We start from the raw sequence: 24,529 nt of genomic DNA on the forward strand, positions 1-24,529 counted from the left end.
AGTAGTTAGTATAAAAATAACCATTTATTAAAGTCTTATGAATCTTATCTTAATCTAGCTCCACAATAGCCCTGTGAATGAGAATAATATTATTTGCCTCAAGGGGTCAGCAAGGTGGCTCAGTGGATTGAGAGTCAGGACAGAGATGGGAGGTCCTGAGTTCAAATTTGACCTCAGACACTTGCTAGCTATGTGACCTTGGGCAAGTCACTTCAACCTCATTGCCTAGCCCTTTCCACTCTTCTTCCAATACACAGTATTGATTCTAAGATGGAAGGTAAAAAAAATAAATTTGCCTAAAAGAAGTATTCTTGTTCCAGCTTTACAGATAAAGAAACTGAGACACAGTGACTTGCCCAAGATGATGCTAGTAAATGACCTGGATTCAAATTCAAGTCTTTTGATCAAATCCCAGTGTGTTTTTTATGACACCATGCTTCTGTTGTAAGGTGTCTGCTACCTTGAATTCACCTAAATTCAAATACACAAAGATCATTAGTCAAAGTGGTAGGGGTTTAGCAGCACACCATATTTTTGTTTCTTATTGTGTTAGTTACTTGCAGTGTTAGTCTGTCCATTAAAAAGCCTTGCCTCAACCTGTAGCTCTCTCTTTATACATGAGGGCACTTCCCTCTCCTCCTACAAGCACTTTTCTGAGTCTTCTGCTTTCTTACTGACTTTTCCCACCAAGTTACTGTTGAGTATGTAATAGAATGTCAATTATTGAGACTATTTGTGAACTTAATGAGGTGGAAAATCAATTTTTTCTGGCTAATCAGTCTGTTGGTATTGGAGTTTGGAGGAAATATCTGATGATCAAGGTGCTACTGTGGTATTTTCTTTTAAAAGCTTGAATAAAGTAAGACTTTCTCTTTGCTGTCTTTCCCTTAACTTGGGTGTTTCACTCTCCAGATTTTTGGGTCAGTCTTCAGACCGAGCTTTGAAAAATCAGGTAGACAGTATTCTTGGCCTTTTCACTATTCTTCCTTTTCAAAGGAATTACAAAATTGTAGAATATTAGGCATGCAGACATTAAAATAAGAATTGCTCTAATGTGTACTGCTAGAACCCATGCTGAACTTTCTTTCCATGGTACTTTAGGCTGTTTATTCATTTCCCTTCACTTGTTGAATTCCTATCCATTTCCTAAAGGTCATTTTAAATACCTCATCTCCCATAAAGGTAAAGGAGATTTACCAGGAATACACACTCCTTCCTTTCTCCCATATCACCTCCCCCCATCTCTCATACCTTTCTAACTGATCACTAACAACTGTGTATGTATTTTTTAACACATTCTTTTTTTTTTACACTTTATCTCATTAAACTTAGTCTAAAATTTTTGGTTATTGCCAATCAATATTATTTCTGCTAAATTTGTGTCATCTGAAAAATTGATAAGCATCCATCTATGCCTTTTAGTCATGCCATTTATAAAAAATCTGAAACAATTCAAGGCTAAGGACAGACTTGGGCAGTCAGGAGGTACATTGGATAGAGTGCTGGGCCTGGAGTCAGGAAGAACTGTGTTCAAATTCTTCTTCAGAAACTTATTAGCTGTGTGACCCTGGGCAAGTCAATTAATCCCATTTGCCACAGTTCCCTCATTTGTAAAATGAGCCAGAAAAGAAAATGGCAAACCACTCCAGTATCTTTCCTAAGAAAATCCCAAATGAGGTCACAAAGAGTTAGACAATGACTGAATAACATGGATAGACTGTGGGCAGCTCCACTGAGAACTTTCTAGTTGATGATGGGCCATTCATAAATATGTAGTCTAGGTCTGAATACTCATCTGATTCAGAATCCATCTAATTCTAATATCATCCAGCCTCTGTCTTCCCCATGAGAACAGTGTTAGAGAATTTACCTAAATCTTTGTTAAAATCAAGGAAAACTATATACATAGTCTAGTAACTTTGTGAAAAACAAACTAAGGTTAGTCTGGAATGTCTTGCTCTTGATAAATCTAGCTCCTAATGTTCACTGCTTCCTTTCTAAATGTTCATAAACCGTCCTTTTAATACTATACTCTAGAACAGAGGTGTTAAACAAATGATCCACAGACCATTAAACTTTAAAAGCCAGATTAAAATGTAATTGGGAAATATTTAACAAAATAAATAAAAACTACAACAAAATAAAGATAATATTACATTTTAAACCAAATTAATATGTGACCAATAGGGGTCCTTATATATGGATTAGTGGCTCCCATTTCTACTTGAGTTTAATATCACAATTCAAGAATTTTTACACATACTCTATAATGATTCCAAGAGTTGTAGCTAGACTAATTTCATTTGTAGAATCAATTCTCTTCCATTTATTGAAAATCTGGTCACCATTTGTCCTACTTCAATTCCACCACACATTTCTTAGCCTCCAAGATCACTTAAGTAGCTAATCAATTGCATTGACAAGGCTTTCAGGACCCTGGGTGTAGTTTCAATGGATCTAGTAACTGACATTTATCAAGGGTAGCTTGGAGTTCTCACTCTCTTTATTCTGTGCAATACAAAGATCATCCTTCTTGGCAGATAAATCAGAAACATCAGCTCATTCTTTATATTTACCTCTCTTTCCCAAAGCCTTGAGAGCACTAATGAAAATACAACCATAAAGTCTTCCCTAATATTATTTTTTGGATTCCTTCTAGCTGTAACATCTGTGCTCAAATCAATCGGCAGAAGTGAGTAGGAGTTATCAGATTTGCCAAATATTGGGAAGTTCTTGGTCATATCCTGGATGCACTCCCTGACAAGACAGTAGAGCTCTCTTTTATTAGCATCAGGCCAACAAAAAATTGTCTCACATTTCTGGAGCAAAGAATCACCAATTATTATTGCTTGGTTTATCTCTGATATTCCTGGATAATCTTTCCCCTGGTGGTATCTATAAATACATAGCTTTTTTCCTTAAAGTAATTATACCTAGACTTTTTGGATCATATATTCTTTTTAGTAAAATCTTTTTGAGCACATATCCAAAATATATAATTACATGTATATATTCTGGCACTAAAAATAGCAGAATTTTATAATGTATACAAAAGGATATGTTATATATGAAATAAAAAGATGTTAAATATGAAATAAACCACATATTAAAACAATTTTATTTTGTCTAATGACACAAAAACCTTTTTTATCTCACTTTAAAAATTATATTCTTTAGAAAGTGATATGATTGGATATGCTATTTAAAAAATAATATTGGTTTAATTAATTTTTTAAACCCTTACCTTCTGTCTTAGAATCAATACTATGTATTTGTTCCAAGGCAGAAGTGCAGTAAGGGCTAGGCAATGGGGGTTAAGTGACTTTCCCAGTATCACACATCTAGGAAGCATCTGAGGCCAGATTTGAACCTAGGATCTTTCATATCTAGGCCCAGCTCTCAATCCACTGAGCCACCTAGCTGCCCTACAATTTAATTATTTTTGATATAGAAGTCTAATGCCTTGGACTGAGTTCAGTTTATTCAAATATCTGGTTTTAATATTTGTCACGGTGGGAAAACATATCTTAAAATACAAACAGGTCAAATGGAAAGACTATATCATCTGCCTCGCTTAATAAATCATGATATTAAGTTTTAATACTATCTAACAATAATGCAAAGGTTTTTTTTTTTCTGAAATTCATTTAGAGAATTTCCATGTAGTGGAAAGCAGGAGCAGGGATGGGCTTAGTAGGCTTGCTTCCAGATTCAGAGGATGGCTGTTCCAGGTCAAGAGAAGGGGGTAATGGAAAGGCAGATGATAGCAAGATACCCAAGTGAGCTCTGATTTCCTCAGAGTGGATGGACTTTATTAGCTTTCAAGCTGTCTGGTTGTTTTTGTATTTATATGCCCATTCTCTATCCCCAAAGTTTTATCTATATAATCTATCCCTCCCTACCACCAAGGTGAAGATGCAAAAGGATTCCCATTCCAAGGGAAGCAGAGTTTTCCTGTCCCAAACACCTACTAGAGTCAGGGGTCATGAGGGGCATGCACTAAGGGGAGGTGAGGCCAAGAGGACAGAGGCTCAGATGAGGAATGATTGCCTACTCCCTTGGGGCAGAGTGTGTATGACTGAGCCCAATGAAGGGGTTTAGACAAGAGAAAGAGAAATTATAGTAGACAGTGGCTACAGTGCATGCAAGCTGAACATCTATGCTGTTCTCCTTAGTTCTAAAAATTTCTTCACATACTCCAATGGATGTGTGCTTCTTGAGGTCACCCCTTTTGGGGACTATTGTGTTTTACGCAGCTGCTTCTTCCAAAGAGGGTACAAATAGGTCTTTTTTGTTGTTGTTGTTATGGAAAGAACTTTGTATCTCTTACTTTCTCCCAAGTGTTCAGTGGTACTACTTCTCTTCTCATGGATGTTACATTCATTTATCTTCCAAATTCCTAATGCAAATCAAGATTTTCTTCTTCTTTTTCAAGTTCTTTTTCTCCTTTATTGTCCCATTCAAGCCTCCCTCTACCCCTAGAAAAAAATATTCTTCCCAATAACTTGGAGCATGGTGAGGAATTCCTTGACTTAATTTACCTATTCTTCTAGGAAGGAGACTATTTTACTTTAGCTTAGAAACAATCACTTGACCATAGCAAAAAACCGACATCATATACTCCATGCAGGTCTCAGAAATTTCTCCCTTCTCTCCAAATTTGTTAGGATTGGTCTCCTCAATTCTCTTTTACTCATGTATAGAATAAACTGACACAATCCAGAGGATGTCAGGTTTTTTTTTTTTGTCTCAAAGTAAAAACCTCTAGCGTGAAGATTATTTTAAAGGATTTAATACTAAATAACTGATCACTATATCCAATGATAGAGAGGAAAACTATTCTGGAAAACCAAAAATGTTACCATCCGAGTTTGTTTACCATAGAAATTATTTGCATATTGGTAGGCCCAAGAGGTACTTGTGCTCTCTTCTTCTTCCTTCCCTTGGTCAAATTTCTACCACTGGCTTTAAATATAAACAAAGTAGGCATCAATGTGCATAATATGATTCACAGAGCCCAAACAAACCTACACACACACACACACACACACACACACACACACTCATGTCCTCCACCTGCTTAACATGTTTAAATTCCTCCATTGGTGCTTCACTCATTTAATCTTCTTCTAAAGTGTTAATGTGTTGGAAATATGCATGGCAAATTATATCATTAATATTTTGTGTGAGTTTTAAAAAATCCAACCATTTCTCCCATTTTGGAGCTAGCGAACTTCAGGGCACTGAGGGAATAGATATTTTGATGCAAGGATTAAGGAAGGGAAATGTTTGTTCATGGAGCACAACTCTGGGGAGATTAGATCTATGTGGAATGACTTGGGAGGCAATGGGAATCCAATAGATGTCTTCAGGCAGGGGATGGGTGGGGGATGGCAAAAAGAGACAGATATGAGGCTCAGTGGCATATGGGAAGGAAGAAGGTCACAGAGATAATTTTCATCTCCATCATAATTTACCCTAGGGCCAACTCTGACTAGACATCTTGTTAAAGATGATGAACTATTTTTTGTGGGATGTACACACTGATATGAACAAAAACCTAAAAGTCAATTGTTTTCAATGGAAATGCTCTCTGCAGTCCAGAGATCTTGAGAGCCAATGTTTCATTTGGCTCAGTTTATTTAATCAATTAATGAAATTGAGATCATGCCATTCAGTGCCAACATCACCATAAAGTAATGTCAACAATTCATCAATTCACAAACTCCCTAGTACCTTGGGTGATGCCCTTCAGTCAGTTTCAATTTTAATTCATTTTCCAAATTATTTTTCTATTAAAAGGTTTCAGAGTAACTTGAATCAATAAGGGACCTGGAGATTTCTCTGCAACTAAGAAACTGCTTCCTGCTATTGGGAGATTTCCTATTCTGTCCTTTATGGCTGAACATATATTTGCTCAGGATTTCTGTCATTGCTTTACTAGCAATTAAAAAAGATCAACACAGCAATGATTTCTACGATTGAGAATCTGTCCTAGGATTTGGTTTTTATCCTTTGTGCTATTAACAAATTATTACTAAGATGATTTCCTGCCTGAGCTCATACATGTTCCTTTTGACCAGGGTCTGAGCTAGGAGAGTGTTAGAGCATTTCAATCAGAATTCCAGAGGTGGAATATATCTTTGGGTGACTTAGAGTCAACCCCAGTGTTTTTATTTATTGATACTGAAACTAAGTTGCAAGATAAAAGTGACTTTCCTAATGTCAGAGTAAACATATGTGACAGTCAGGAAATCTTAGTTTTAAGCTTTTTAGGCAACCACAAGTCACTCAACTTCTACATCCCTTAATTACTGTCATCTATAAAATGAGATGAAAAATTTGGTATGTTCTATAATTGAATTCAATTAGATGAACATTTATGAAGCTTCTAATATGTAAAATGGCACTATACTAGGTGCTAGGGATACAGTCATTATTAGAATGGAACAACTAGGGCTTTGTCCTGAATCACCAAATTCAGAAGGTGTCAAAATCATTTTCTGGTCAAAGGAAAGAGGACCAATCAATAACTGCATCACTGTTTGGCCACTACCACCACTGAGGCCAACCAGGAAAGTATTTATAAAAAACTTCTTCATTTAGAATTAGGTCATTACATACCAATTTATAATGAAATTCATCAAGGTACTGTATTAGACACAAGAGAATCAGAGGAGCCTATATAGCCAGAAAGGTCCTCAGAGGCCAGCCAATCGAGCCCCTCATTTTGAAAATCAGGAAACTGAGACCTGGAAAAGATAAGTGACTCATCTAAGATCACATAGGAAGCTTCTAGTCCTCTTATTCCAGAGTTAGTACTCATTCCAACAGAAATAAGCCAAGAGCTTACTGTCCAGAGGAGAAGAGAGATACATTATAATCACGATGTAAGATAAAATATGATGAATGCATATAAGTGTTGAAAAAAAAGGTAAGTTATTTGCAGTGATTTCTGGCTGATTGGGAAGAGGGGGAGGATCAGGAAAGATTTCATAAGTAACTAGTAGTTGGGATAGGCCTTAAAGAATGGATAGTGACAAAAGGGCAAAATGACAAATGCTGGAGGGAATATAGAAGAGTGGTGACACTAATACACTATTGGTGGAACTGTAAATTGATCTAACCATTTTAGAAAGCAGTTTGGAATTATACCCAGACAGCTATAAAACTGTGTATATAAACTTAGACCAGCAATAATGTTGTTGGGACTGTTTCCCAAGAAGATCAAGGAAAAAAGAAAAGAACCTATATGTTCCAAAATATTTATACAAGCTCTCTTTGTGGTGGCAAAGAACTGGAAGTTGAGGAGATGTCCATCAATCGGGGAATGAATAAACAAATTGTGGAATATGGTTGTGATGGAATACTACTATACTCTAAGAATCAATGAGCAGACTCATTAAAAAAAAACTTGGAAAGAACTACATGAGATACTGAAGAATGAAATGAATAGAATCGAGAGAAATTATATACAGCTATAGATTTAATATTTGAAGAATAAGTTGTGAATGTTCACCTTCCAAGAATGAACTGAGAAAAAGGGAACACAAAAGACACAATTTATATATTTTGCCAGATGATGCCTTCTACAGTATGGGGAGGGGAGAAAGGGACTGGATAAAAAAATTAAAAGAATGGGTAGTGATGGTAGGTAGGGCATCCTGATTTAATGTAAATGTATGGAATCAGGAAAACACTAGATGTGTTAGAAAAACCACAAGCACTCCATTTTGTCTATTGTAATAATAAAGAGAGCCAGTTACCAATGTTTGATAGAGGGGAAATTGAGAAAGTCTTTGTGGTGAATCTCTCTTCCAGCTCTCCCTTGGGGCCAAATATACACTGGGAGACTTTACAGGGGTGTCACCCCGAAACTGGGTGACCTGGATGGTCATGCCACCCCACAGGAGGTGGGGGCAAGGTTTCCCTATAAGATGAAGTATGTGGTACCCCAATCTGATTCTGAATAAGGACAGGGTTCATACAAACCTCCCCTCCCCCCATCAGTTAATTTCACAGCAGGGAGTCTGGCTTCAACTTGGAGGCAGCCAGATCAAGCTGTGGCTCCCCTCTCCCTTGTTGTCTCTCAGGCACCCTGGAATGCTATCTGACTGATGAATGGCTTTTATTATTTGCAATCCAGGGATTGGCGAAAGGGGTGAAGGGCAGAGGGATTTTGGGGTGCCCTCTTTGCTATTTCTAAGGGGTCCGTCACTTAGGAGGGAACCTTTTGGGATTCCCACTCCTAAGCTTCTTTCCCTGCTCCTTCTCCTTCTGTTTCTATCCTTTTCTATAATTGTAAGTTTTGACTGAAAGAGGGTCTCTCAGCAAGGTTTGGTAATAGGAGAAGGAGACTAAGAGATTGCTCCCAAAATGGAGTCCCAAAACTTAGCTAACTCTATGGTTGAAATCTTGATGGGTGAGATGCAGTGGAATTGCTTTGATCAAGGAATCAGGGTTTCAGTTTCCAAAGAAAGACCCTCAGGAAGCCCTCAGGATTGGATCTGAGCTGGGATGTCCTCCTCTTCTCTCCTCCCAGTCCTCCACCTGAAAACTTCTCTCCTCCTTCTTCCTCGGAGAAATTCCCAGAATTTTCTGCTCCTCTCAACTGTCAGTAATTCTCACCAACTGCCTTCTTCTTGCTCCTTTTTGTCCCATCCTCCTTGCACAAATCCCAATTCTTACACTATAGCATCAGATGCAAAAAATAAATTCAACTAATAATCATTTCCTGGTACCTCCTATAAGCAAATCACTGTCCTAGGATCTGGGGACATAAAGATTTTTTAAATGACATAGTTTTAATGCAATACTTGTATTCAAGAAATTTACAATCTAGTTAGCAATATATTAGTCCAACTGAGAGATTCTAAAGATCTGCATTAAGGTGGTGGCAAAGAGACATTGAAAAGCTTGAATGGACAGAATATGGTGACTATTTAAGGATGGTGGTCAACAAAAAGAGAATGATCAAGATAATTTTATGGTGGCCAAGATGATGGTGGTCATTATCATAAAGAGAAGAAATAAGAATCAGGGAAGAGAATGAGTTTAAAAGCAAAGATTGGTCTGGTACTGAAAACTGGATCACATACTTAACATTGTAAGGGACCTCAGAGATTGTCTACTCTANGCCAACGTGCAATGCCACTGGCTTTTACATGTAGCACCTTCATTTTATAAATGAGTTAAGTGTGGCTCCAGGGTGCCAAGTGACTTGCCCCAAATTATAAAGACAGCAAAGAGAAGAGCAGAGATTTGAACATACTTCTTTTTCAAATTTTTCATTTTTAAATTTAGTTTTCAAATTTTCACTTTTTTGTTTGAGATATTAGTAGAAACTGAAGGGGAGATGTCAAACAGACAGTTGGAAATACAAGGTTCGAAATCTGGGTGGAGAATGGGTATGGAAATAGAAATTTTAAGAGTAACCTTCATAGAAATGATAATTGAAATCATGAGAGTGAATGAGATTTCTAAGGAAGAGAGTAGCAAAAGAGAAGAGAACAGGGTCAAAAACAGAGTTCTGAGGAATGACTATATTGTGATATCAAGAGGAAGAAAAAGGTAAAGGAGACAGAGAAGGATAGTTCAGAGGGATTGGAGGAAAACTTGTATTATCATGTCATAGGCACAGGATGGGAGAGTATCAAGGAGGAATCGGACTTCTAAGAGATTTAGGTTAACATTTTTATTTATCTAATATGAATGAGGACATTCAGGCTTCCTTTAAAAAAATGATTGGCTCTCACCTATGAATACATAAAATTTGAGTGGTCATCTAAAGAAGTCAAGAGAGGTCACTTTTTCTGTTATTGTGAAGCATATCTGAGAATTTACTTACCATTGTATCAGTATATTCACCCAGTTTGGCCTCAGGAATGGTCTTCTTGTTATGTTGGAAAAGATCTCGAAGAAAGTTCTATAGGTATCAAGAAAAGAAAGACTATTTTATAAAAGTCATAAACCATGTGAGGTATGGATTACTTTAAAACAGGAATAAAGTATCCATGACTTCCTTGTTTTAAAGAGTGGTATGAGGCAGTTAGGTGGCTCAATGGATCTGGACTCAGACACCTCCTAGCTGTGTGACCCTGGGTAAGTCACTTAACTCCTATTGCCTAGCCCTTACCATTCTTCTGGCTTGGGATTCTAAGACAGAAGGTAAAGTTTTTTTTTTGGGGGGGGGGTTGTTTTTTTTTTTTTTTAAAGAATGATGGTTTTTTGTTTTTAAGGAAATCTCAATATTTTTAGGTAGGCAATATAGGCCTGTCTGGTCACTTCTTCCACAGGTGCCTCACCACACTTCTTGTGGCCCATACTAAAGACTCTGCTCTGGAGAAACTTCTATCCTGTTCTCCTGATTGTTGATAGTTTCTCTGAGAAGACTTTGTACTTCAGGAAAGCTTCCAACACACTTCATTTCTCTCTTTCCTTTTCAGCCAGCTCCTCCAAAGTTTCCTGGACAATTTCCTAGCCAAAGTCTGCTTATCCTTTCCTCTCCTCTTCCTTCAGTTCTGGAGCCAGGAATTATGATCCTATTTGTCCTGCCATTGTTCTTGTATAGAATCTCCCAGTGGCCCAACTCATCATTCCTGTAATTTTCCAGGAAAAAAAGGCACCCCCTCTGGCAACCACTCTACTCTGCATATTCTTTCCCTTATTAAAAATTAAGTTCCTGATGCAGAGTGAAATAAGCAGAACTGGGAGAACATTGTACATAATAACAGCAATATTGGATGACGATCATCTGTGAAAACTTGGCTACTCTCAGCATCTGGGACAATCCTGAAAGACTTACGATGGGGAATGCTATTCACCTCCAGAGAAAGAACTGCTGGATTCGTCTTTCACATCAGTGTATCTTTGGTTTTGTTTGGGGGTTTTGGCTATGTGTGATTCTACTCTTACAACATTGACTAATATGGAAGTGGGTTTCACATGACAATAAAAAATGAAAAAAAAAAGTTCCATGAGAGCTTTCATATTTGTAAACCAGCACTTAGCACAGTTCTTGGCACATTGTAAATGACTAATACTTCTTAGTCATTCATTCATGATTACAGGTTTAAAAAGGGCTTTCTCCACAATCACCCTAGGAGGTAGGGAGTGTAATTTGTATCCTGTCTATTTGGCAAGTGAGGAATATGAACCACAGAGAGGTCTAATGACTTGCCAAAGGTCACATAGTTAGGAAGTAGTAGAGCCAGGCCCTGAACTCAAGTTTTTCCACTTCGAACCCAATATTCTTTCCATAGCAGTCTTTGTCTAAGAGAAATATAGTGAGAAACAGAAAATAGGGACTATTTTATCTTATCTTTATATTACTAACACCCACCACACACATATGCACCTGACAGGTATTTATTAGTGCTTGTTGAATGAATAATTGAATGAATGAATGAATGATTAAAATGTTATTCTCCTTCTTTGTCTTCATGGTTGTTGAGTAACACCATCTACATTTTTAAAAAAATCCTTGCCTTTTGTCTCAGAATCAATACTATGTAATGATTCCAAGGCAGAAAAATGGTAAGGTAAAAAAATAGAGGTTAAGTGACCCATACTGGGTCACACAGCTAGGAAATATCTGAGGCTAGATTTGACCCCAGTACTTCCTACCTCTCTGCCCAGCTGTCCAATTCAGAGTCACCTAGTTTTCCCAACTACATGAATTCTTGCCTTTTTTTTTTTAAACTCTTATCTTTTATCAATTTTAAGACAAAAGAACACTAAGGGTGAGGCAATCAGGGTTGAGTGACTTATCTAGGGTCAACATAGCTAGGAAGTATCTGAGGCCAAATTTAAATTCATGTCCACCCAACTCTAGATCTGACATTATCTGTTGTACTACCTAACTGCCCCCTACCTGCATTTTTCAACTATGGGCATCTTGGAGAACTGGCAATAACTGATGATAAAATTAAACTTGAATTTCTTGGCTCTACTCTCTTGGAAGTTGTCTCCAACATATTTAGATTCAAATTTCTAGCAACAGACAAATCCACATATTATCCAAACATATCTTCAGAAAGCATTCAATGAAACTTACCTGCAGCTCCCCAGACGAGATAAATCCACTGCTATCAGCATCATATTTGCGCCAAATCTGAAACACAAGAGTGCCATTCAATGAGTCATCCCCCAGATGACTGCACCAATATATACTCCTGCTAATCTTCTGGGCACAGACTCTGCCGTTGGCATTTAGTTATAGATGGGATAGAGACTGGATCCCTGATTTCACTGGCACATGAAACTCACTCTACCAATGCAAACCAGCATCTTCTTTAAAATTATAGCCTTACAGAGTGGCCCAGAACATGAGACAGTAAGGCAGTTGCTCAGGGTCTCCTAGCCAGTGTGTGTCAGAGGTGAGATTTGTACTCAGGGCTTCCATGCTCTAAGTCTGCCTTTCTATCCACTATAGCCTATAAAAACAAAGGCAAAAGCAATGTTTTAGCTTTCTGTGGGTAGTGGTGAACCTGTGAACAGACCCAATTAAAAAACAAAACAAAGCAAAATTTCTTGGTTCCCATGGAGCCATTTATTCAACTATAAAACAAACAAACAAATAAACAAACCCCCCCAACAACACTCAGCTTAAAGGGCTCCTTCTTTTGGATAGGTCAGAGGCACCTTTGATGGTTTACGTGGTTCTCCCCAACCATGCTTTCTCTCTCTCTGTCTCTCTATCTCTCTCTGTCTGTCCCTCTCTCTCTCTCTCCCACCTCAACAAATGGCAGCAAAGCAGGGAGAATTGACCTTTAACTACCTTCTCTAGAAAATGGGATTTAGGAATGATTAAGTGCCTGGCACATAGTAGGCACTGTAATAAGGAATAAGGTAAGTGCAAAATTTAGAAAAGTACATTGAAAATGCAAGCTTGAGTTGAACGTTCTAAGGGCTTTTGGAATGTGGCAGAAAGGGCACAGAGCTTTTGAACTCTGGGACAGTTGGGAGGTTTGCCACTGGTAGAGGAGTTTGTGCTCTGATCTCACTGAAGAAACCCCACTTGAGGAACTACAAAATAGATCTGGATCAGCGGCTTTGGAGGGTGGACCTCTAGGTCTGTGACAGCCTATTGAAGTGACCCAGTGGCGTACCAACATCCTGGACCCTGGTATAGCAGAGAATATCGTTGGAGCGAGTAATGAGATCCCCAAACTCTGTCAAGCTTGTATTTAGTCTAGTACAGTGTAGTGTAAGTTTTATCTTCCCTGCCCTGATTTCCTGGACCACCTAAACCCCTGTACCTTCCCTCCTAATAGCGGTTAAGAGTAGTTTGTCTCATTCCAACTTGCCCTACCTTATTTTATTATTAAAATCCTTTTATGTTACTTCCTACTGTCTCATTATAACCTCAAAGGACTCACAAATATTTAATTAGTTTCCCTGGCTAAATTGAGCATATAACTGTCATATCAAGTATTCCTGTCTCCCCCATTCTCCCATTTCAGCACTTAATAAGTATTGATTGACTGATTTAAAGAGGAACATTTCTTTAAATGTGATTCTGTTCTCTCTTCAAATGTCATCAGTTCCAAGATGGACCATGATAAAAAACATAATGATAGCTGAAGATTAGAGGACATGCCCCACCAAATCTTAGTGCAATCTTAAGCTTTGCTTAAAGCTGCACAAAGACATCTGGGATATTTTGTATAGAACTTTAAAATTTGTGTTTGTGCTTTACATCCATTATCCCACTTGAGCCGTACATTAATTCTATCAAGAAGGTACTATAGGTATTTTTTTAAAAAACCTCTTACCTTCTGTCTTAGAATCAATACTCTTTATTGTTTTCAAGGCAGAAGTGGTAAGGGCTAGGCCTGTGATGGGCAGTCTTTTGAGCTTGGTGTGTCAAAATTTGCCAAAAAACTGAGCATAACTTGAGTAGTGTGTCACTTCAAGAAAAAAAAAAACCCATAATTTTGTGATAGTCATAGTTTAAATAACAAAAATGTATAATTGTAATATATAACTGCATTTAATAAACCAAAATATGTAAATTAATATAGGTAGAATTGTCATCTATAGTGCACGGAGTGTCTACACAACACTATAGCAAATGTTTCATCCTCGGCACGCAGCCCCATACTTCTCTGTATGCAGCCGCATGCGGCCGCATGTCATTGAAAATGGCTACACGTGACATGCGTATCTTAGGTTTGCCATCATCAAGCTAGGCAATGGGGGTTTAAATGATTTACCCAGGATATCCCACCTAGGAAGTGTCCTAGACCAGATGCGAACCCAGGACTTTCTGTCTTTAGGTCTGACTCTCAATCTACTGAGCCAACTGCCCCCTACTATAGGTATTAACTTCCTTTTTTACAGATGATGTAAGTGAGGTTTAGGGGGTTAAATAAATGATTTTCAGAGATACATGGCTAGTAAATCAGAAGAAGGATTTATTTATTTATTTTAAACCCTTACCTTCTGTCTTAGAATTGATACTAAATATTAGTTCCAAGGCAAAAGAAAAGGACTGGACAATTGGGGTTAAAGTCACACAGCTAGGAAGTATCTGTGGCCACATTTGAACCCAGGACCTCCTATCAGCAGGTCTGGCTCTCTATCCACTGAGCAACCTAGCCACCCCATCAGAAGAAGCATTTAAGGCACAAAGTCCAATACTCTTTATATGACACCTTATTGTCTCTCAAAATTAAATCAATCACACAGATATTCATAATGGGTTATTTGCCTCCTTCACTCCCTCCCCTGCCCCCCAAGCCTATACAATCCGAAGTCTTTTGTGAGTACATTTTGGCAAGGTTTGGGCTGGAAAGATAAAATGACATACTTGCATAAACTCAACACTATTTTCCAAGGGAGTTTCTCGGCGAAAGAGCAGGAGAAAGTTTTCATCTTCTGGCAAGATGATCTTGGCAAGCTAAGGATTAAAACAAAATCACTTGGCATTAGTCACAGCAGTCAGTATCACTTAGGGTGCTCTGTCAATCAGTAACTTATTTCATTTGCATTATAATTTTTTCCCATTCAATTGGAAAAAAAAACCCAACTAACACTGAAGTAAGAGGTAATTTCAGTGCCCTTGTGGCAGCATAATGTATATTTCCTACCCCTTTGATTGTGAATTTCCAATGGAAAGGAGGATATTCTTCTAGAATTCTGTATATTTTTTAGCTCTCTGAAATTGGGTAGTGAAATTCACATGAAAGCCAAGGATCAGTTCAGTCATAGCTCTGGGGAGAAAGCCAATGAGTTTGAATAGATAATGAAGTCATTAGAAGCCATCTAGAACTCTGAGATGGATTTAAGTTATAAACTTCTAATTATTTTGTTCTCCCTCTGCCTGTGTCTGGTTATATCCTCTGGCTCATCTCCCAACTTCTTTTTGTCCAAATATCTTGACGAAAATTTCCTCTTTCTGCTGTCCCTACCCAATCCATATCATGTCATTCCTATGCCTCTCCAAATGCTGTCTTTCTCCAAAACTGCTGGAACCCTTTATCTATTATCTTCCTTGAATTCTTTTTCCTTACAGTCCTACTTCAGCAGACTAACTGAAACCTTCACCTCTATGATCTTGTGATTTCTCATCACCCTCTTCTATACTAGCTATGCCTTCTCTCTGGTCTTTCACTGTACCAGGAGAAAGTTTTTGCAAACTCCCTGTTTGCTCTTGTTAATTCCAGATCCTCCTTCTTTCACTGCTAAATTCAAAACCTGAATGTTACCATTACCCATAACTTCCACCTTCAGGATCTCTAGCTCTGAAATTTTCCTCTTTGACTACATCTCAATCTTCTTCCTTTGTCTTCTATGATACTCCTTTCTGGTTTGCTCCTAACTGGCTAAGTCATTCTGTTATATATAGAAATGGGCAGCCATTTTGTGGAGGTACAAAATAGCAGTTTGCCACTTTGGAACTCAGAACCTGGCAAAGCAGCCCAGGGCATGTGCCAAGATGACAGTTATGGACAGGGTATAAATTGAGGTCCACAAACCCCTGAGGATTCATTCTCTCTTCTCCTTGGATTAGGGAGGCAGGAGGTGACAGACTGGTCCCCAGGAGGTGGAAAGTTCAAAAAATGGTTTCTTGGGAGGAGTAGAGAGGTACTCTTACAGGTTCAAAGGCTTCATTTCTAAGGAATCCAGTCTGAGTCCCTGTGAATAGTCATTTTCCAGCTCTCTTTAGTTCCTTCCTTCTGTCTCTGCTCTCCCTTTTAAAGGCCATTTCCAAGGGGGTACCCTGGGTACATAAAGTGACTTCAACTCAGTCTCCCTCCAGAGGGACCTACCAGGCTTCTCCTGAGCACACACTCTTTACTCTGGTGATCCATCTTCCTCTTATCTTAATGAACAAAGCTAGGTTCCTTCCCTGATCTCTCCCCCTTCCTCCTGCCTCTAGCCTCTCCTCACTCCCTACCCCTCCACTTAGGATAAAATCAATTCCAGATGCAACAGGAAACAATATGGTGGTGGGTGGGAAGGGTAGTAAAGATTATTTGTGAATAACTTGGGGTTTAACATGTTCACTAACAATAGTCAACACCATCTCTCCACTGCAGCTGGGGAGCACTGGAGTTTAGTGACTCACCAAAGGATCCCTGGGCCCCTCAGAGCCAGCTGCCATGACAATCAAATAGACTAAGAGGATCCTGGGGCTAAATGAGAAGACTAATTCATCTGTTGAGTGAAGCAAGTGCTGTTTGTTACCTGGCAGACTCCTAATGGAAAATACCAAAAAGGTAACTGAGGTCACAAAGAGCCAGAACTGCCATTTGGCTGGGGGTGGGGTGGGATGGGGAAGGGCTGCTTTGCATCTACTTTACAAATAACCTTGACAGAAAAATCACATAAGTTAATTAGTGAAAAAAATTGATTAAGTGTTTTCTGTGTTCCAAACTCTGTTAGGCTCCAGGGATATAAGTGAAATGAAGGAAATAATCTTTACTCATGAGGAGCTTACTTGCCAGGGCAGTTGCCCATCGTGATTAAGAAGATCTTAAAGTCAGCAAGACCTCAGTTTGAGACTCAGATCCTGTTGTGTAATTCAGCTGTGTGACTCTGGGCAAAATGTTCCCCATCTTTGGGTCTTACCTTCCTGGGCTGTAAAGTCAGGGACTTAAGAATAAACACTAAGATCCTCTCTAATTCTGACATGCTGGGGTTCTATGAGTCTTCAAGGAGATGCTCTGTGTTTTTACTCTGTTTTCATTGGAGTAGTGATTTTTTTGAAGATATAGTCTTATCACCAAACCAACTCCCCCATGTCCTCTCACCTTGTTTTCCTTAGCTAAGTTTTTCTGTAACTACCCCCCCCACACACACACACACAAAGGCTTTATCTACCTAACATGACTGGGTACCCAACTTGCTATTCTTTTTTTTTAAATATTCATTTTTTTAAGGTTTATATGCTCCAGGTTAAGATCAGATACTTATATTCGATAAATTTTACAGCTAAGAAGTGAAGTATCTTCTCTGAAGTTACATAAGAGGTAGTAAAGAATAGAGCCATGACATATTGAGTCTTCCTACTATTTTTTAAATTAAAGATTGGGTCTCCCCATCTTGTCCAAGCTTGTATTAAAGCAGCCAGTTTAGAGTCTGGTCTCACTGCTGATCAGTATGGAAATTTCAACCTGCTGTTTCTGGCCTGAGCTGGTTCAAACCTCCTTCCATTCTCACTCACCCTCCTCTACCTCTATCCTTAGGCAACCTGGTGGCCCCTCACTTAGGGAGGCTCTCTCTATTAATGCTAAATTTAGTGTAGCTATCTGACCGGAATAACCCGCTGTGGCTCAGAACTCCTGCACTCAAGAGATCCTCTATCTTCAGCCTCCCAGATAGCTGGAATGATAGATGTGTGCCACCAGGACCAGGAATCTAAACCTTCAAATTCAACACTTTCCATTATACCAGGGAGGAGCAAAGCTCATTGCTAGATCTTTCCAAAGGCTAATTCCCATTATGACTTGTAATTAATGGGTCATCCTTCTTGTTTGTTCTCTTTGCATAATAAACACAGAGAATATGACCAGGCTTATAACCAAGGATTTCTGCTTTCTCATTAAAAAAGATAGAGAAGATTACTTAGCAATGGTCTTTGCTTAGTTCTTATCTCCCTTGACCTCTCTGGAGTGTAAGATGTTATAAACCATTTTCTCTTGTGAGAACCTTTCTTCTCCTTTGTCTTCCACAATGCCATATTCTCCTGGTTCTTCTTCCTCTCAAAACATTCCATCTCTGTCTCATTCTTTGGCTCCTCTTCCTCTTCCTACTCCCTACTCACAAAACTTCTAGGTTCTACCTTTGACACTCAACCAACCTCCTATTCTTTCAGTGTCTTAGTAGTACCACTACTGAGTCACTTAGCTCTCTCTTTTTTTTTTGTCTCTCTTTTTTGTGACTGTTTTCCCTTCTTTTCCATTTAGACTCATCCTCAATAATATCTTTCATACCATTTCTCATGTTGGCTGTAGCATGTTTCCATCCTCTAATCTATTAAATGAAACTATTAAAATAACCAGGACCATAATATTGGGCACAAATAAATTCAGATATCTTGGAAGACTGTGTCTTTCTACCTACTTGTGTATATGATCCCCACCTCCTAGCAGTTTGGTAGAGGAGGGTTCTCAGCAATGGAAAGACAGGAACAATGAATGGGAACTCTTCATGATGGATTCTCATCTATTTTTATCTATCCTCCTTGTGAATTGATAGAACTAGAAATGGAGGCTGAAAATGACGTCCTAGGAAGGTCAAGCTACACTAACTCCTACAGCTACTATAATGGGACTGAAACCTACTCTGAAATCTCTTTTCAAAGGTGGAAGGGCTCTCAGGCAGGAGGGAGCTTAGGTCCTACTGACAGGATTAACTCCTTTTCAGAATCTTTTCTGAAAATTGCCTATTCATGTCCCTTGCCCATTTATCAATTGGGGAATGGCTTGATTTTTTTATACAATTGATTCAGTTCCTTGTATATTTGAATAATTAGACCTCTGTCAGAATTTTTTGTTATAAAGATTTTTTTTCCCAGTTTGTTGTTTCCCTTCTGATTTTGGTTGCATTGTTTTTGTTTGTACAAAAACTTTTTAATTTAATACAATCAAAATTATTTATTTTACATTTTGTAATTTTTTCTAACTCTTGCTTTGTTTTAAAATCTTTCCTTTCCCAGAGATCTGACAAGTACACTATTCTGTGTTCACCTAATTTACTTATAGTTTCCTTCAAGTCATTCACACACTCTGAATTTATCTTGGTGTAGGGTGTGAGATGTTGATCAAAACCTAATCTCTCCCATAATGTTTTCCAAATTTTCCAGCATTTTTTGTCAAATAGTGTATTTTTGTCCCAAAAGTTGGGCTCTTTGGGTTTACACTGTCTTGCTGATGTCACTTATCCCAAGTCTATTCCACTGATCCTCCCTTCTGTCTCTTAGCCAGTACCATATTGTTTTGATGACCTCTGCTTTATAGTATAGCTTAATATCTGGTACGTTTTTTTTTTCATTATTTCCTTCACTTTTTTTTTCATTATTTCCCTTGATATTCTTGATCTTTTGTTCTTCCAAATGAACTTTGTTATATTTTTTTCTAATTCAGTAAAAAACTTTTTTGGTAGTTTGATAGGTATGGCACTAAATAAGTAAGTCAATTTGGGTAGAATGGTCATTTTTATTCTGTTAGCTCATCCTACCCATGAGCAATCAATGTTTTTCCAATTGTTTAGATCTAGTTTTCATTGTTTGGAAAGCGTTTTGTAGTTGTGTTTGTATAATTCCTGTGTTTGTTTCGATAGATAGATTCCTAAGTATTTTATATTATCTAGGGTGATTTTAAATGGTGTTTCTCTTTCTAACTCTTGCTGCTGTGATGTATTATAAATATATAGAAATGCTGATGATTTATGTGCATTTATTTTGTATCCTGCAACTTTGCTAAAGTTATTGATTATTTCTAGAAGGCAATTTTCTGATAAAAAAAATCAAAACTATCAGTAAGCAAGTGAGAAGGTGTTCTAAATCTCTAATAATTATAGAAATGCAAATCAAAACAAAATCAAAAAAACAAATCAAAACAAAACAACTCTGAGGTATCACCTCACATCTAGCAGATTGGCTAAAATGATAGCAGAGGAGAGCAATGAATGTTGGAGGGGATGTGGCAAAACTGGGACATTAATGCATTGCTGGTGGAGTTGTGAACTGATCCAACCATTCTGGATGGCAATTTGGAATTATGCCCAAAGAGCGCTAAAAGAATGCCTGTCCTTTGATCCAGCCATACCATTGCTGGGTTTGTACCCCAAAGAGATCATAGATAAAAAGACTTGTACAAAAATATTTATAGCCATGCTCTTTGTGGTAGCAAAAAACTGGAAAACGAGGCTATGCCCTTCAATTGGGGAATGGCTAAACAAATTGTGGTATATGCTAGTGATGGAATACTACTGTGCTCAAAGTAATAATGAACTGGAGGAATTCCATGTGGACTGGAAAGACCTCCAGGAATTGATGCAGAGTGAAAGGAGCAGAGCCAAAAGAACACTGTACATAGAGACTGATAAAGTGTGGTAAAATCTAACATAATGGACTTCTGTACTAGCAGCAACGAAATGACCCAGTACAATGCTGAGGGATTTATGGAAAAGAAAGCTACCCACATTCAGAGGAAGAACTACAGAAGTGGAAACACAGAAGAAAAACAACTGCTTGAACACATGGGTTGATGCGGACATGATTGGGGATATAGACTGGAAACTACCACACCAATGCAACTATCAATAATATGGAAATAAGTCTTGATTGATGACATATGTTAAAATCAGTGGAAATGCACGTCAGCTATAGGGGGAGGTATTTAGGGGGGTGAAGGGGAAAGTAAGAACATGAATCATGTAACCATGGAAAATTTTTCTAAAAAAAATAAAAAAATAAAACCAGAATCTTTTCTGAGCAGAGAGGATCCATTTTTATCTGTATTTGAGGGAAACAGGAAACTATTCCTATTTAATTGCTCTGAATGAAGGATGTTGGAAAGAACTAGAAACAAAATAGATGCTCATTAATTGGGAAATGACTAAACAAATTGTGCATATGTGAATATAATGTAATATTATCCCATTGTAAGAAGTGATGAGTATGATGAATACAGAGAGACATGGGAAGATTTATGTGAAATATGTAAAGCAAAGCAACTAGAACCTGGAAAATAATACCCAAGGATAATAATATCACATAATTATTGTATTGTAATATAAATGTTATTAAATTATATATTACTATATATAATAAAACATACATATAGCTATGTGGACTATAATTTTTATATGATAAAACATCATTATGTTATTATAAGACATAATTTTATAATAATATAATAACAATAGCTGGTAATTATATGGCACTCAGATTTGCAAGGCACTTTACAAATATTTATCTCATTTTATCCTCACAACAACAGAGGGAGGTACTATTATTATCATCCCCCTAATTCTGATGAGAAAAATGAGCAGGTTAAATGATTTGCCCAGGGTCACATGGCTAGTAAGTATCTGAGGATAGATTTGAATTAAGGTCTTCTTGATTTCAGGGGTTACCTGACTGCCAGTTTAAGTGGAAAGAAGAACAAGAACAAATAAACTGAGTGTTATAAAATTATAATGAAAAAATGTGGCTCTGAAGAAGAAATATGAGAATGCATCTCTTTCTCTTCTTTTCAGAGGTGGAGGATGCTGGGTATAGCACATTAAATACATTATCAGACTTGGTCAATGTGCTGGCTTGTTTTGCTGAACTGTTTTTCCTTTTTTTCATTCCTTATTATAATGGCTTATAGTGATGAACACTGTTGGTTAGGTGGTACAGTGGATAAAGCACTGGGCTTGGAATCAGGAAGAACTAGGCAATTGGGCTTGTGACTTGCCCAGGGTCACATAGCTAGGAAGCATCATATATTTACATAGATATATTATTTTTAAAATTGGGCAATTCAATTCAACAAGCATCTATTAAGCATTTATCAGACACTGTGCCAAGCCCTGGAAAGGGCAGCTAGGTGGTGCAGTGGAAAGAGTGCTGGATATGGAGTGAGGAAGATTCATCTTCCTGAGTTCAAATCTGGCCTCAGATATTTCCTAGCTGTGTGATTCTGGGCAAGTCACTTAACCCTCTTGGCCTCAGTTTCCTCATGTAGAAAATGAGCTGGAGAAGGAAATGGCCAACTCTTTCTCAAGAAAATCCCAAAGGGGGTCATGAAGAGTCAGGCATGACTGAAGCAATTGAACAACAAGAAACACTGGGAATGTAGTGATGAAGGGAAATAGATTCAAAGAATTTACATATTGGGGGGGGGATATGTACACAGATAAGTAAAGGAAGGGAAGGGATAAGCATTTATAAAGCACCTCCTATGGGCTGAACATTTGCTAAGTGCTTTATAAGAAATATCTTATTTGATCTTCATAGTAACACCAAGAAGTAGTTGCTATTTTTATCCTCATTTTTCAGTTGAGAAAATTGAGACAGATAAAAATTTAAATGACTTGACCAGGATCACACAACTAATCTGAGGTGAAATTTGAACTCAGATCTTCCTGACTCTATCCACCTTGTTACTTAGCTACAACACAAGGTATAAAACATTTACAAAGGTGAATGATTTGATTTCTCTGGGTTCTCCTTTTCCTCATCTACAAAACAAATCAGTTGGATAAAACTATTTCTAAAATTCCTTCTAGCGAGGTGATTCAGTGAATTGAAAGTCAGGCTTGGAAAATAGGTTCAAATCTGGCCTCAGACACTTCTTAGCTGTGTGACCTTGAGAAAGTCATTTCTAAGAAGGTAATTTTCTAAAAAACAAAAAGACCAATATTCCAGAATGATGAATTTAGGCCCTAATCTCTCTATTTTTGAACAAGTTCTACAAAATGTTATGGTAACATAGATTTCCCCTTCTTGCTATATAGGTTGATATATTATCTGTAATAAGTGGATAAACGTGGCTAATAATAGGAGCTGGTGGTACAAGTGTGTCACCTGGGCCTGGGAGCCTATAACTACAGTAGCAGGTGATTTGAGACTGTCAGTGATGTGTAGCCTAAGCTGTGATGCCCAGTCAGTCTCCCTGCTACCTATAGGCTCCTTTAAGGTGGAGAGTGAGGAGCCCCTCCCTGCTGGAATAACTGCCTTCTTGTTGGGTGGAAGCAGAACTAAACAGGAAGTGGAGCTTGCACACTTCCTGGATACAATGGTGGCTTGCCCAGTACTTCCTTTAAAGTCAACTGGTTGATATTCTCCCCTCTCCTCAGCCCCCTAGCCCAAGATGATATAATAATAATTATAGAAACTCTCAGTTTCAGGCTGAGGGTTTTATTTTAACACAGAAGGGAAACTGAGGTAAGAGGGTTTAGGGCTTTTGAGAGGCTGTTGATAGGGGCGACTGGCAAGTGTTGGCTATGGACCTAGAAGGTAAGGCCAGGCTGAGGGAACCAGCCCTCAGCCAGAAATAATTTGGCACTGTCCTGATGTTAATGATTCACCAGCTCAACAGAATAGTTGATGGATTGGTTTAGGGGTGTCTCTGTTGCTAGGCTACTCTAAGCTAAATCCTGTCTACTTTCCACAACCCAAACCTCCCTTCAACCTCCTGGGGTCCCCAAAGGGAAGTCTAGGGTAGCAGAGTGTCTGGGTGAGGTCAAGAAAATCAGAACCCCCAGGTTGGTTTTGCAGGGGGTTTTTATAGTCCCAGCTCAACTGTCAGCTCCTGGGACTGGCACCTGCCGAGCCAGAGTTCCATTCTCCTAACTGACAGGATTGCCTAGGGTAATATTGCCAATGCAAGAAATATAGTATAAATCCTGCATTACATATCCTTTTAGAAGACTGAGATGTCCCTGGAGTAATCTCTAGGGAGGGCCATGTTGTCAAATATGGTGGGTACCCAGTAAGTACTATTTGTGTTAACTGTTAAATTAATAACTACATCAGTTAATTCCCAGTAACTTACCTGGTTCTTCAATGTATTATAAGCTACATATCATTAACAAGCTTTTCACTCCATAGTTACAAAAATTCCTTTAAATGATGCATAATAAATTCTACTCTAGCTTTTTACCTTGAATCTGTGTATGTCACCCTGCCTTAAATGTGTTTCTTATAAACAACAGATAGTAGGATTCTGGTTTTTAATCCACTCTGCTCTCTGCTTCCATTTTATGGGTCAGTTCATCCCATTCACATTTAGCATTATGATTACTATGTATTGTCCTCCATCATATCATCCCCTTTAGATCCTGCTCTATTCCTTTTTACTCTGATCTTCCTTACTAGTATTTTGCTTTTTGTCAACCCAACCAACTTTCCCTTCCCTCTAATTACCCCCTCCTTCCCTTGCCTTATTCCCTTTTTACTTCTCTGTAGGGTAGGAAAGAATTCTGTACCTCAATGAGTATACTTGTTTTTCCCTCTCTGAGCCAGTTATGATGACAGTAAAGTTTAAGCATTGCCCATCACCACCCTTATCCTCCCCTCTCTATAATG

The 24,529-nt window shown here is 38.1% G+C and overlaps 1 protein-coding gene across 1 annotated transcript in view; it reads right to left on the reverse strand.

Moving 5' to 3' along the window:
* Window positions 1–24,529, reverse strand: part of SCGN (secretagogin, EF-hand calcium binding protein) — a 69,236-nt gene that overhangs the window by 20,136 nt on the left and 24,571 nt on the right. Inside the window, exons 4-6 of the mRNA XM_044658121.1 lie at window positions 14,813–14,902; window positions 12,056–12,112; window positions 9,848–9,925 (exon numbers count right to left, since the gene is read on the reverse strand). Of these exons, the coding sequence (XP_044514056.1) occupies window positions 9,848–9,925; window positions 12,056–12,112; window positions 14,813–14,902 (225 nt within the window). The remainder of the gene's footprint in view (window positions 1–9,847; window positions 9,926–12,055; window positions 12,113–14,812; window positions 14,903–24,529) is intronic.

The sequence above is a fragment of the Gracilinanus agilis genome, chromosome 1 (genome assembly GCF_016433145.1).
Source record: "Gracilinanus agilis isolate LMUSP501 chromosome 1, AgileGrace, whole genome shotgun sequence".
Lineage (NCBI taxonomy): Eukaryota > Metazoa > Chordata > Mammalia > Didelphimorphia > Didelphidae > Gracilinanus > Gracilinanus agilis.